The following is a 15,096-nucleotide window of genomic DNA, read 5'->3' as shown; positions in this document are numbered from 1 at the left end:
TATATTTATAAAGTTATTACAGGCTCTTCTCGCGTCACCATCCGTGGTAGTGTTGCGTTGCACAACAGAAGTCATGGAGGTCCTTGTATTTAACCATGCAAAGCCCTTAAGATTTGCCAGAAAATATCACAGACTGTTGGGGAGACAGAGAGACTGCTAAAGCCTTAAACAGACAAGAGTACATGTCTTCTCACTAGAACACACACTTGGACAAGACCTCAGCCCATGGGGTCAACGATGATGATATGACAGTTGAAATAATGCTATAGATAAGTTAGCTTTACAACACCGCACTGTACCGTATACTTGACCTCAACGGCAACACATTTCTCCGGATGCAGCTGGACCCTGTGTGTGTACACAGCTGTACTTAAAGTGCCCCCCCCCCCCCCACCCACCACCCCCCCTCACTGTCTCTCATAGATGCTCGTGGTTCTGAGCCCAAAGTCTGGAAAAACGCGCACAACAAACGGAACTCTGATTGACGTTGCAGGATATCGGGTCACGGTGATGATATATCACCACCGTCTCACTCTGACACAAGGCCAATGCGTCCACCTACTCCACCAACCCCACCCCCACACCCCCCACCCCCCCCCCCCCCCCCACACCCAACAGTGCATTGTCTTGTCTGTTTTTCACGAAGTGGACCGCAATTATAGCCAGCGTTACACAGTCACTTCGGTCTTGCTGCCCGTGCGGTAGTGCTGCGCCTTCTGCTGCTGGTGATGCGGGGGGATGTACTGAAGCTGTTCCACAGTGTGGGTCCGTCTGGAGGCAAACACCTGCCTCTTGTTGACTGTCTGTCTGTCCGTCATGGGCAACGCGTTGGAAGGCCCGCCTCCCCCCGCCGCCGCCGCCGATCCCGATGGCCCGCCGCCGCTGTTGCTGTTCGAGCCACTGGGATGGGAGTGCATTTTGGTCATCTTGTAGCGGTCCGTGACCGGCGTGGTGGGCATGAACACGTCCGTGTGCGAGATGGCGCGCGACATGGACTTGTCGCTGCCGTAGAAGCCCATCGCGCCGCCGCCGCCGACCATGCCGCGCTTGAGCGACATCATCAACCTGTCCGGCGACAGCAGGGGGTCCTGGGACAGGAGGCGGTCCTGCGAGTAGAGGCGCTCCTGCGAGTAGAGGCGGTCCTGGGAGTAGTGCCGGTCCTTGGAGGAGGAGTAGAGGTGGTCCTGCGACATGAGCAGGCGGTCCTTGGAGTACGCGCGGTCCTTGCTGGCGGAGGTGTAGAGGCGCTCCTGCGACGAGAGGCGGTCCTGCGGGAGCAGGCGCTCCTGGGAGCGCAGGCGCTCGGCGGACAGCAGCTGCTCGTCGGAGAGGATGCGCCCGCCGTACGGGGACATGCCAACGCCGTTGGCGGCGGCCGACATGCTGTAGGACTCCTGCAGCTGCTGCTGCTTGAGCGGCGACAGGACGCGGTCCTGCGACATGGCCCTCTGGACGCGGCGCGGCCGCTGCCTATTCTGCTGGGACTGGGAGGAGGACTGGGCCTGCTGGGAGGACTGGGAGCCGCCTGGGAGCGGGGGCTGGCCGCCGGACGGTTGGATCTGGACCTGCTGCTGTTGTTCCCGGGGGTGCTGTCGAGGAAGATGAACGAGAAGAGTTTATTTATGTGCCCCTGGTTGGGAGGAAAGAGCTTTGCCACCTTATATATCCGCTGCAGATTACATTGAACTGAGTGCCTGTGGCTCGTGGCCAAAAAGCGAATGTGGATAAAACACCAGCCTGTGTGTGTCCACCGTCCTCGTTTATGCTTTAGAATGAGGCTAAGATTACATTGTTTTTGCAGCGAAATGTTGTTGCGGCAGACTGCTATAGTAATGCACTGTAAAATATATAATACAAGCAAGGTAATAATATATTGTTGTAATACAAGTAATAGAAGCGTAGGTAAACATAATGGTTTCAAAACCAGCATCAGTAGGCTATACACAGACTCATTGATTGAAATGAATACTTTATTAGTCAGACATGTAAACAGCACAATGTAACAGACATTAAGGCTAAAAGATAACACAAAAAAGTCCTAGTAGAATGAGAACTTTCCCATGTTTGTTACATTGGGTATAGTACCAGATCGTGCTCGCTCCCTCTAGTGTTGGAGTAGTTAGGTAGGAGGATCTGGTGCAATGGCTATTTCTGGTCATTTTATTTTGAAGTCTGAGTCTGAAACGGTTTCTGAACCAATCAGAGCATCGCATCCCTTCAGGCGGTGGGAGAGTAGCTCTGCTGCACGCAACGACACATGAAGTTTTTTTATTTACAAGTCAGACAGTCGGCCAGCTCTACCAGTTTGCTACTATATGTGGCTTATTTCTAAGCTATAATGTTTTCAGATACATATTTTAGCATGCTGATTACGTTTCAAACGAGTAATACACTGTCTGGGTGAGTAGTTCTGTAATCAGAAGCAGCTGTGTTGGTAGGACGACGCAGCAATGGGAATCAAACAGGTGAATCAAATAAATAAATAAATAATTCATGCAACACTTGACAAGTCATCAGGCATCACGTTTTCGTTCAAAGGAAGTAATTAAAATTGGCTTTTTATGGACCTTTGATATAAAAATACACAAAGTTGGACATTTTCCACAGACCATGGATATGGTCTAAAAGTGTGAAATTCACTTTAAGGTCTTTAAAACCGGAAACTAGCAAAGTGAGTTGGAATTAGGAGGATCATGGACTTAAGGCAGAGAAGTAGCCGGATCAAGTCGAATCAGTTTGGCTACATTGAAAATGAGGGCCTGCCACTCAACTGCACTCAGAGTTGAAATAAAGGTTATAATGACGATTTGGGAGGTCTCAAGCTTCATCTTTAGTGACATTGAGATGTTGGAGAACCAATTGGTGCAAGCATAGTCAAAATGGCATTGAATGAGGGCTCTGGCTGGAGTCCCGAGAGACAAAATAGGAAATTCTGCCCCAAATTGATTTAATTTGTTGATCACTTTTGATGTCATTTTTTCAAATGTCAGTTTTGTTGTCAAGAATACAGCTCAAATAGGTAACCTCTTTGCCATGCAGTGCCGAATCAACCCCTCCGAGGGCCCTGGCGCTACACCAAATCAAAAGGCACCATGTTGTGTGCATACATGTGATTCATGTGCACCGTGTAACACAAGAACAACACTTTTAGCATTTGCGTGCCCAGTGAATGAACGCACCCGCAGCACTATCGCCGCTGCTCCCATAGAGTTATAAAGCTGCTCCCCGACACCGACACTATATCTGCTATTGTTGAGTCTCGTCCCACCGAGTGGTTAAGATATACTGTTGTACGACCTGTGTTGCGTTACATTTGAAATAGTCTTAACGCAGGGTCCTGCAAGCTGCAGACTCTGGAGCTTAAGCTAAGTTCCATTGTGTTGTGCATAATTATGTCGCTTGAGATAAAGAGACGCATGTGGCTCGGTCATGTATTGAGGATGCGTCACCCAAGGTTGCCTTGAGATGGACCCCAATTGGGAAAAGAAAGAGAGGCAGGCCAAAGAACACCTGACGAAGGACAGTGACGATGGAGCTGAAGGAGATGAGTCTTATATCTGGGACGAAGCACATAGGCCAATTAAAGCATGAGACAGGATTCAGGGGCAGTGTATGATTGCGGCCTTATGCCCCAACCGGGACGACGAGGATAAGTAAGTAGTAGGTAAATTCCACTGTTAATCCGGGCCTGCTCTTTGCTGGAGAATTGAGGTTACTATTAACGTTAACTGTGTGACCTTGAAATCATATGGATTTACATTACTATGGGAATATTTGGACGCAAAAAGAATGGATACCATTTTGCTTAAAGTGTAATGGGTGTGTTGCTGCATGTGTCCAGAACTGCATTTGTATTTGTCTTCGCCAAAGACCAGCATGAGTCATAGCGAACAAGAACAAATTGCGATTGCAGGCTGCTAATGCATAGTAGCCTGCAGGAACAGTAACGGCCCTAGTATGCTTCCTTGGGGAACCCCAAAGCTCACTGGGAAGGACGAGGACAGGGTTAGCCTGGCCCAGCCTGTATGAGTTCTGGCCTAGAGACTAGAGGGACAGGTGCCAGTCGAAGACAGGCAGTGGATCCTATTGGTTCGAGTGGGATGTTCTGAAGCCAGATTGGAAGTCAAACAGCAGCTTCTGTTTGAGATGGAACGAAGCTGGGAACAGGGAGGCGGTTGCCAGGTTCTAATTTCCTTTTTTTTATACAGAGGGATTACTCTTGGCAGCTTGAATTGAGTTGACAAGGGGTTTAGTGAATGACCTTAGGATATACAATTTAGAATTTTATATTAACCACCTATAAGCTCTATTGTGTACTTCATCAAGCGACAGTGTCATGCAAAAATAGACGATCATTGCAACGTAGATTTACAATTTACAATTAGTGCATTTTTAATTCACTAATAAATTCATTATTCATTTCTAATTTGTTAAATTGGAAAAAGGGCTTCGTTAAGACCTCCATATTATTATGGTCAATGTCTGTGTGAAAAGTGGGAGTGATTGGTGCAGGCAGTGAGGAGCTACGGCAGTCACAGTGACACACAGACATTCAGACAGACATTGTCCGAATTATAGTATGATGATGATGATGATGATGATGATGATGATGATGATGATGATGATGATGATGATGTCTGATTTCGAAAACCAGTTTGAAAGCAGTTAATTAGCATAAAAAATATGTGACCAGCGATATAACCTTGTGTTAACACTTGAACCGAAGTCACCGAATTAACCCAACGGAAGAAAGACCCCCACCTGTTCTTGGCTCATCTTGATGACGTGCAACGGAAGGGTGCCTCTCGCCGCCAGGTCGGGCAGGTGACGCTTGCGAGTGTAGTAGTCGTCCACGTCCTTATCCGCTGCACGCAGAGGACACGACAGAGAGAGAGAGAAGAAAAACAAGGAAGAGGAAGGAGGAACAGAGTGAGGTGAGGTTCAGGAGGTCTGAGCGAACGAGGGAAGGAAGGAAGCAAACGAGGAGGGCATCCGAGAGCATTGTGTGTACAAGATGCAGATCTTACGTTCTGTGAGGAGGATAGAAAACAGAGAGAGAGAGAGAGAGAGGGAAGCAGTGCGGGGTCAAACCACATTTACATGCCAGGCACATCCCCGGCATCGACACAGCCTGGCCCTCAACCAGGGTTCTGCTGCAGGGGTGAACTTTCCAAAGGTCACATGGGGAAGTCTGTAAACAAAATGGTACAGTATTATATCACACACGACTACATATCACACACGTCACGAGCGAGCACGCACGCACATATCACACACGTCACGAGCGAGCACGCACGCACATATCACACACGTCACGAGCACGCACGCACGGACACTTCTACATGCTGACGAGCCACTTGTGTCATCACGGGACCACATCACAGCGAGACTTACAAGTGTTTTTGTGTCCTTTAGTTTAGTGATTGCCTACATTATTGCGGTGCAGCTGAAAACATGCACTTCACTTTCAGACTCTATGTTTCCCCAGCTTCGGTGTGCACAGCTGTGCAGTGTCGAGGTATAACGAAGGGTACAGTAAATGGTCGCCCTATATACCTTCATGCCACAGAACCATGCATCGTCCATCCGCCATGAATCACAAGGTCTTGCCATTGACGGCACAGCACAAGGCGTGCACGCATTGCTCACACATACACACACGCACGCACACGAGCGCACGCGCGCGTGCGACACATCCTGTCAGACACCCTGTCAAGTGGGATGACTGACCTGGGCTGGATCATAAATCATTAAAAACTGGAAACGTTTTAAATTCATATGTACAAAGAGGCCATCCCTCTTCTCTTCCTGAGTGCCAGCTTGAACGTTTAACTGCCAGAGTTTAAGTCATTCATCCTGTACGAATGAATTATGGAGAGCAGCCCTCATCACCTTTTGCAGAACTCAAGAGATTAATCTGTCGAAACAGAGCCCGTCTTTGTCAATAATGGACGGCCCAAGGTTACACTCAAGAAAGCTGTCATTCTGTGTAGCAAAGCCTCTGGTTTCTTTTCGTGAAATGGATTAATTGTGACAGAGATTTAAATCAAGACAGACACCATTCATTTCCAAAATATTAAATGTAAAGTATGGATAGAAAAATAAATCCCATTATTTGCAAGGTCAGTGACCATTATGCATAAATATAGCCTGGCGTGAATGAATCGAATGCTTATTGATGCTATGCTGCAATGCATGCCTTGATTTCAATTCGACTCCAATTTAGATTCTTAAGCATGAGCAGATTCTTCTCTTTCATTATGCCAACAATGAAAATGCTGCTCCATCTTCCCTCAAGCGCAATCCAACATGATCTATCTGTGTGTAAATGCTTTGCCAAGCAACAAAAGGAACGCCGCAGAGCCTTTTGGCTATTTGCTGCAACAAATAATTTGCTTTGGAAGCAGAAAGAGGTGGGAAGGATAGGATGACATTGCCTTAGGACACTTTTCCATTCAAACATTGTGGGAGGAATTATTCTGCGGGGCATTTTCTCTGACAATTGAGTTAATTTGATTTCCCCCATAGACTCATATCATAAATTCTATTATGCTAATTCCCCAAGCAAGAGCATTTTATTTTGAGGCACATGGAGCACGCGGCCCTGTTCTCCTCTGATATACAATTGAGAATCATTAAAAAGCCCCTGCGTCCTGCAGAGGCATTCGCCGCGTTTTGCTTGAAAGGGTTGCGTGGCCCACGAGGCGCGTGAGAGGGGGGGGTTTCGGGAGCCCTGACGGGACGAGTTGTAGATCGCCATCCTTCAATTTGGTCGCGAGCCAAGCGGTGAAGCAGGCCAGCCGTGATGAAATTACACAAGCCTTAAGGAATATTTGCGTTCCACTTAGAGAATATCATGAGATGAGACCTCATTACGCGGCAAGAATCTAACCGTGGCACCGCTAAATCAATACCAGACCGGGCCAAGGCATGAGGAGCAGCTTAATGCACTTATACGCTCCGGGAGAAATAGTGGCTGTTCCGAAAGGCAGCCGCCGTTAGGGGGAGGGGGGGGAGACTGTGGAGGCTCAGCATACCAATGAATGACTCATGCTTTCTTTAGAGACGCTGGCTCTGATATGACCGTCCAATGTCGGATCGTTGCTGAGGGAAGTGCTGTGTATTTTTCCTCGGGGGGCTCTCGATATAGATCCCTCAGACCCTCCCTCAGATCCACCCCGAAGATTCGACTCAGTCGAAGGAAGCAAGACCACCCTGCTGCAGCTAAAAGTCCCTCTCGGCCCTCCCAAAGAAACGAAAAGAAAAGAATAAATCATAATACGTGCTGTGACCTTTTTTTTTCTCTACCATGTGTTTGAGGATTGCGGCGAGAACTGAAAGCACGAAACGAATGCAAGTTTATTGATATTATCATGCAGGGCATCGGGGACAGGCAGACGGGGGTGGGTTGGGTTGGGTTTGGGGGAGCCCGGTCAGCATGGCATCATCACCAACGCACGGGGGAACTTTTTTCTTTTTTGGTGGACCTACTGAGTTTCTTCAGGGAGGAGTACCGGCTGAGGTCGGCCTTCACGGCCGCCTCGTAGGAGGGCGGCAGGTGCGACAGGCTCTGGAAGGAGCGCGAGAACGACAGGTCGTACGGCTCCGTCTGCGAGGTCAGGATGCCGCCCATCCGCGTGTTGGTGTTCTCTGGAGGACATCATAGACACACACAGACACAGCAAGAGGGAGAGAGAAACAGAGAGAGAGAGAGAGAGAGAGAGAGGAGAGAAGTGGTGGGCTAGGCTGACAGGCTCCCCGCAACGAATTAAACGAAACAAAAAAACAACTCCCCGAGGTCGGTCGGTCGGCCCGCAGGCGGTTGATTGAGGAAACGGCACACTCCGGGAGGGGGAGGTGTGTGGGGGGTGGGGTTTGGGGCGGGGGGGGGGTTAGGAGGTGAGACGGAGACGAGTTAGGTGTGTGTGTGTGTGTGTGTGTGTGTGTGTGTGTGTGTGTGTGTGTGCGTCAGGCACTCTGTGAGCCCTTTTGGAGGTGACTGGACCAGACGGGTGAGGGGGGAGGAGGGACGGGGGGGACAGTGTTCCCCAAATAAATAAATAACACGAAGAGGAAAGGAAATGACGAGACGGCACATCAAACAACAGATGTCTGCTGAACAATGACCCCAGCCGTGACTCTGTGCCTGTGTGTGCGTGTGCGTGTGTGAGATGATCGGGGGCCGGTGACAGGACGGACGGGGGTGGTGTGTGTGTGTGTGTGTGTGTGTGTGTGTGTGTGTGTGTGTGTGTGTGTGTGTGACGAAGGGTGGGCGGCCCTGGGCGCTCATCACTGATGTGATGTGACGCGATGCCAGGGCCTGCTGGACTGTGGCCTCTCTCGTCTCTCTCTCTCTCTCTCTCTCTCTCTCTCTCTCAGTCCCTATCTCTCTCTCTCTCCCTCAGTCCCTATCTCTCTCTCTCTCTCTCGCTCTCTCCCTCAGTCCCTATCTCTCCTTCACGATTCATTCGACATCTAGCCATGATGGGTCTTTCCATCTTATCTGATGCGGCCCCCTGCATGCTGCTGCTGCCGTCGCCGCCCACTTAATTTTTTTTGCTTTTCAAGTCTTGCTTCTCTTTCTCATCTCTCTCTCTCTCTCTCTCTCTCTCTCTCTCTCTCTCTCTCTCTGTGCCCGTCCTTTCTCTCCCCCGTGGGCTGTGAGATCCCGTCATGCGGCGCAGAGTGCAGACAGAGCTCGGTGGTGGTGGCGGTGGTGGGCGCGGCGCGGCGGCGAGCCGGCGACTCCGAGAGAGCCTCGATCTCCGACATAGACAGATAAGAAATGAGGGGCCGAGGCGACTGCTGCTGCAGGATGATGGTATAGCGAAGGGGAACCGACAAGACAAGCCATAGGGAAGGGATGGAGAAGATAATAAAAAAAGGGGGGTGGGTTAAGGCAATGAAAGATGGGGGGGGGGGGGGGGGGGGGGGGGGAGAAAAACGGAAGAATCACACACGGAATGGAATGGAAAGCCGAGGAAGGTATAGTATAGACGAAGGGATGAGGGCGTGGAGTTATTGGGGCCGTATGGACAGCAGAGTTTACTCCGGAGACGGAGGGATGAGGGAGGGGTTTTGGGGGAGGGGGGGGGGTGTAAGGGAGTGGACCGTCTGCCACCCTCCATCTCCATAAAAGGGGGATAAGATTGATTCAGAACGTATGGCATGCTGTTGTTGGCTCTCCCTCCACATCAAACACACATCTCGATGTTATTTCACAACCACTTCAGACCCGGGCCAAAATACTATGAGCAACTTATTTGTTTTAAAAAAATTAATACATTTTGCATTACGAAATAAACCTAAAATCCTGCACAGAGCATGGAATTGGAATAGTGTCAGTCAGGTAAATGTGCGTATACTAAGCTATACTATTACAGACTTTATGATTGTCTGCATTATGTGTTCTGCTTGTTCCCATGTTGATTTGAATTCAATTGATGACATTAATGGTAAATGTGTGCAGCCTTACGCCCCAACCGGGACTAGGAGGATAAGTAAGTAAGTAATGGTTCATTTGTGCTCCGCTGTATGACGGGGTCGGTCGCCAGAAAATAGCCAATCTATACAAGCTCAGTGAACTTGTGAACTGTAGATGTGCTATTTTCAGACACCGCCACACAATATGACGAAGCATTACTTTACTGTTGACGCGAGTCGACCTCAACGATACAAAGCTGTTGCCAATGCCATTTGGCCCAGGTCCGCATCCATCCACCACACCCACAAATTAGATGGACAACGGTACACATGTATGTGCACATCACTGTGCTCGTGGGTTGATGTTCACACTATAGATGAAACGTGGGTTTATGTAGGACTTACCACGTCTCAATGACCGGTGAGCTACCAAACCCAAGTGGAAAACAAAATATTTCAGAATCATGTTGATGGTATGAACAAAAAAAAGAAATAAAAATAAAAACGGTATACAAAGCACACTCTTACCTATACGTCACAGCCTTAAAAAGCCTACGCCTGTAGCTTCTAAATGACCGTGCAGCTGTGTGTGATTTTATACGTTATTGTCCCCTTGATTTACGATGACCCTCCCAACCCTATATTGCATGGGGGGGGGGGGGGGGGGGGGTTGTGGGCAGAAAGCTATATGGCCTTTATATCTACAGTAGCAAATGCACTGCGCAATTAATTTCCAAGCCTTACAATGGGCCTGTGATCAAAGTCCGTGTTAGATGTGTTTGAAATGGATTTCTCGATGTTTCCCGTATAGATCTCAAAGGCATTTCCGCGTAAATGCTATCTTCCTGTGCGCTAAATGGAACACTCAATTATGTTCATACAAGTAGGAGGCATCCTAGTCCTGACTGTTGGATTTCCATACAGACCATGGCTGTCTGTGTTCCTCAAAGCTGCTATAGCAACTATTTTTTTATTCTCTTTTTCCTTCTGCAAAACGGAAGATAAATCAAATACAAGCGGAGGAAAAACATAAACACTCTTTACTTTCCTTTTATCTCCCCCTTCTCTGTTATCTTTGTTATCCTGCCTGCAGTGCTTCCCCACACATCATCATCACAAACATGTATCAGTTTATAACCCCAGGTGAGACATTCTTCTCTTAAGGAAAATCAGCTTTGAGGAAAAAGCTGAATGATAATTGGTAATAATTACGGTAAGAACAATTCTCGATGGGACTTCGGTCTTCGCACGGGGGAACACAGGGTTATGTAACAACTTTGGATCTCTGGGTTAACCACTTAATCCACACATTATTACTTCATTTGCATGGTGGACGGTGAAAATAGCCAAATCTACAAGCCCGCAGCATGTCTGTCGCAGCATGTCTGTCGCACCGCGTCGTCTGAATCCAATGAATGGGCTAAAACCATGGGTGGAAATAGTTCCGAAAATGATACGTAGCTTGCGGAGTTGCGGGCGGCGGTGGCTCAGGGGTAGAGTGCCTGGATGGGAACCGTAAGGTTGCCAGTTCGAACCCGGGCTCCCCCAGAGTTACTGTCGAAGTGTCCTTGAGCAAGACACTGAACCCCTAATTGCTCCCGATGTGCTAGTTGGTGCCTTGCATGGTTTCCGCTGCCATCGGTGTATGAATGTGTGTGTGAATGGGTGAATGTAATGCACAATCTCTGTAAAGCGCCTTGGATAAAGGCGCTATATAAATGCACCATTTACCATTTACCATTTACTATGTGGGTGTATTCAGTGTTATATGCTGTCATATGCTGCCCAATTGGGCGGGGTATTAACAGTTGTTAATAGTTGTTAATTAACACTGTTTGCTCCCACCGCCACCCCAGCACCACCGGTGGGCTCTGGTATTTCTGTTCCACATGGGGGGGGGGGGGGTTGTTATTGTAAATCTATCTCCCTGCTCTTAATGGTTCATGGAGGTTGTATAATTGTGCCGAGCAGGGAGAGATATGTATAGCAGAGCCGAACGCCAAGATAAAATGTTATATGCACTATCACTTGTATTCGTATTCTATAATAAATATTTGTTCAATCTATTCGCGAGTTATCTGAGCATCACAGAACCAATCCACAGACTGTATAAGGATGGTGTAAGGATTGGTTTAGAAAAAAAAAAACAGAGGGTGTTGGTTTGTTATAGCACGGGTTTTCTCCACCAATTCTTGAACACTAAACTACGCATCGGCGGAGATCTCTGACGCATTGTGAGCCTGTAGATTATTAGGTTATTTTCTCCACCTTCGAAAATGAACAGTGTGCAGTCGTGTCAGGGTGCGGCAACTGTGCCCGTGCTCTGTTGACAAGAGGACGGGATGTCCTTAACAGAACATTAAGTTGATCCTTAGCCAATTGTGCTCCTGTTTGAAGGTGATGGACAGTGACTGTAGCCAGAAGCCCCCCGTTCATTCGCTCAACGAAAAATGTGCACGACTATGGGATGTGACACCTCTATGATTCAATCTCCAACGGAAGCCTTGCTTTTCAATAATGGAAAGGATTTGCCAGCGGTGCGGGGCGGGACCTGGGAATAGTCACGTCACGGAGCGTTTCACACTTCTCTCTCTCTCGGGCGCTGCATATCAGAAAGGGAACGCCCACCGGGTTTGAACGAAACTCCCATCTCAGAATAATAGAAACTGAACGAAAGCAAGAGGATTCTGTTTGACTATATATATATATATATATCCCCCCTCCCCCCACCACCCCCTCAGTCACATCGCGTCTTTTCCACAAACGCCATGCCAGTCTGCGAGCATAATTATAGCTTACCATTCTTAGGTGTGCGTGTGGGACTACCTAGGGACGTATGGTTATAGTTGTGCTGATGGGTACCTGAAATGACAAAAGCAATGGCAGATCTATTCATATCTGTATCGGAAAAACAAATACAGATGATTAGTATAGATGGTGTTTGTGCAATGAAGGTGGCAATTAAAGAGGTCATTCGCCACAAGAACATCACTTTACATGCATGCGTCTCTATTCTGGGCATGTCATATAGTTCAGTGAAAATACCGGTATAGGCTAAAGTAAAAGATATCAAAGCCCACAATGCGTCGCAGTGCAATGCATTGTGAGCTTGTAGATTGGCTATTTTCAGTGAAGAGATGAATGAATGAAAAAAGTAGGGATGAAGTAGACCCTTGGGGGGACCGTGGGCGACAAAGCACAAATAGGGTTTAGATGGTTAAACTAAGAAAACATGACTAAGCAAAGTAAGCATGTAATGTTTTGCTTTGCTTCAATTCAATTCAAAAGAAATTGCATGGAAAGATTCCACTGCACAATTTGTGATGGCGATGTGGGTGAATTAAATATCCCTTTCATTTCTTCAAACAAAGTATAAAGATGAGGAAGAAAGACATATGAGGCGGACATGGTTGTGTGCACGCTAAGCCCACTGTTGCTCATGCAATACATATTTATATCAAACACAATCCATCATGTCAGAGCGCAGTAGCATTAGTGGAGAAAAGAGCTGGCCGGGTGTACGCACGCAGTATACAGAAAACCACAGTGTAAAGATTGACCCAAATGGGCCCATTTGGGTCAATTCTCACGTATTATTAATAGATGCCCTCGTATTCTTTAGAAGAAGAAAAAAAATGCATTATTAAATAGATTGAATCGATGTATAGTTAATATAGAGAAACATTATCATTCATCAGTCACAAAAAAAAAAAAAAAAAAAACACTTCCCAGCATTAGGGCCTTTCTTTAAAATGTGACAGGATTTAATATCACAATAATTAAATGAGTCCCTCTTCCCCCCCGTGCACAGACCCCAGCACAGCCATGGTCGTATATCTGTGCCATACTGCAGGACTGCTTGGGGACGACAGAGAATGAGAGGGGACCGGTGGTAATACGGTGGTGGTAGAGTGCTCGGCTGCATGGGCACTGCAGTGTGGAGGTGCTTTAGTTGAAAGATGGGCCCTTTACTGAGCCTATTGTAGTGGGGGAAAGGTGATGAATGACAGCTATTCTCCGCCGTGTGTGTGCATGGGCGCGCACTGCACCTGCGCGTGTGTGTGTATGTGCGTGCGTGCGCGTATTTCTGCACGTGAGGAGGCAGGCGATAGATGAAGGCCCCACTGTGTGGAGTGTTGCTGTTTGAGACGCGTTCATTTGCTGTCTGCTGTTGTGGCCTGTTTAAAAATGCATTAGAGCCAACTGGTGGAACATCCATTTACATCTGTCACAGAGCTGAAAGAGGGGAGAGAGAGAGAGAGAGAGAGAGAGAGAGAGAGAGAGGGGCCTGGTGCACTCAACATCATGGGTTTCAATATTTGCTCCAGTTATAAAGATGGATGGGGATGAGTCTTCTGCGTGTTCCTCCCGTGGGTTTCGGTTGATTTTCTCCTCCTTGTTTTAAATGAAAGCTAAGCTTTAACAGTCTAAAACAGTCAGTGACCATTACGGGAGACAGAACATTTTAGCTGCACATTCACAAATGGGTTGTTGAGTTTTGCGTGCAGGCCATATGAATGGAAATTACGTGCGTGAATGTTAAGCGGAGCTTAATGGTAGAGCTCAGCAATTTAACTAAACGTAAGCCAAGTAAGTGCTTTGGATAAATGGGCCATTTCAAATATACACCCTAATTTATTTCCTGATTCTATATTCTATATTGTTAACCTCAATCTTCAAACTAAACTTTAACTATGTAATAAATTAATGTTGTGGAGTAAAATGTTACATTTTGCTAGAATGTATAGTGGAATATAGCCAAAATGGAGAGTACATCAAATGGGGTAAAGTGGCCTACCTAAAACTTTTACTTCAGTCTTGCGTAAATGCTCTTACTTAATTCCACCACTGGCAGAGCCCCACCAAGTAGAGCATGTAGATGAGAGAACATGCCATGATAAAGACCCCACGCCAAGCAAACACTTCGGACATGCAATGTTCTCGGTTTCAAACATGAAAGCATCGCTCGTAAACGCTTCCAAGTTCCACCTCCCCAACCCCAGTGTGAGAGAGGAGCCAAACGAACAGGGAAAAGCACAGAGTGCAGACACTGTGAGCATAGCTCTCGCTCCCTAATTAAGAGGCCGGACAGCTCAAGTTCAACGATCCCACCGCAATCTGGGGACCAATTAACTGATGTGTTTGAGAACGAGTTCCAGCATGAGTCCCACACCGCCAGCCACCAGCAGCAGCCCCAAAACCCTCCCCGTTCAGAGAGGACCAAGCCTGGCTATCAGCCTGGAACACCCTGGTGTTCAGTCATCCTCACCGGGCTGACACTGCAAAATGGCCCCCGCCGCCACCCCCCCAGATAGCCATTTGTCAGGGATGGGGAGGGCAGGGTAAAGTGAAGGGCAAGGCCCAGTGGACATGCTGCCATTCATTAGTTATTGCTTTCAACCATGCTGACAAGTGACAGGCTGGAGTATATAGGCAATGCCACCGTGGAGTAGCATAGGCTTATATGGTTAAACATCGCACGGCGCTTTGATTATTTCTGATTGGCACACTCTCCAGATTGCTGGGTTACACGGGTCCATATCTAAATTGCTAAATTGATGGGGTTTTTTTCCTGCCATGAGTATGTTGATGACGCAGCTGTGCTTTTGCCAGTTGTTGCCAGTTAGCCTCTCTGACTAATTCATCCATATAAACATGATGATGTTAATATGC

General features: G+C 47.7%; 1 protein-coding gene across 1 annotated transcript in view; it reads right to left on the bottom strand.

Annotated features, from left to right (window-relative positions):
• Window positions 1-668: 668 nt before the first annotated feature.
• LOC310874365 (shisa family member 6) overlaps window positions 669-15,096 on the bottom strand; it is a gene marked incomplete at both ends in the record, with an annotated part of 72,961 nt that continues 58,533 nt past the window's right edge. Inside the window, 5 exons of the mRNA XM_083787140.1 lie at window positions 669-1,589; window positions 4,762-4,865; window positions 7,492-7,650; window positions 9,829-9,849; window positions 12,223-12,285. Of these exons, the coding sequence (XP_083643266.1) occupies window positions 669-1,589; window positions 4,762-4,865; window positions 7,492-7,650; window positions 9,829-9,849; window positions 12,223-12,285 (1,268 nt within the window). The remainder of the gene's footprint in view (window positions 1,590-4,761; window positions 4,866-7,491; window positions 7,651-9,828; window positions 9,850-12,222; window positions 12,286-15,096) is intronic.

The sequence above is a fragment of the Protomyctophum parallelum genome (assembly GCF_964188405.1).
Source record: "Protomyctophum parallelum genome assembly, chromosome: 17".
In the NCBI taxonomy this organism is placed as follows: Eukaryota; Metazoa; Chordata; class Actinopteri; order Myctophiformes; family Myctophidae; genus Protomyctophum; species Protomyctophum parallelum.
Note: the sequence above shows the minus strand (reverse complement) of the source record. Positions and strands in the feature narration are given on the sequence as shown.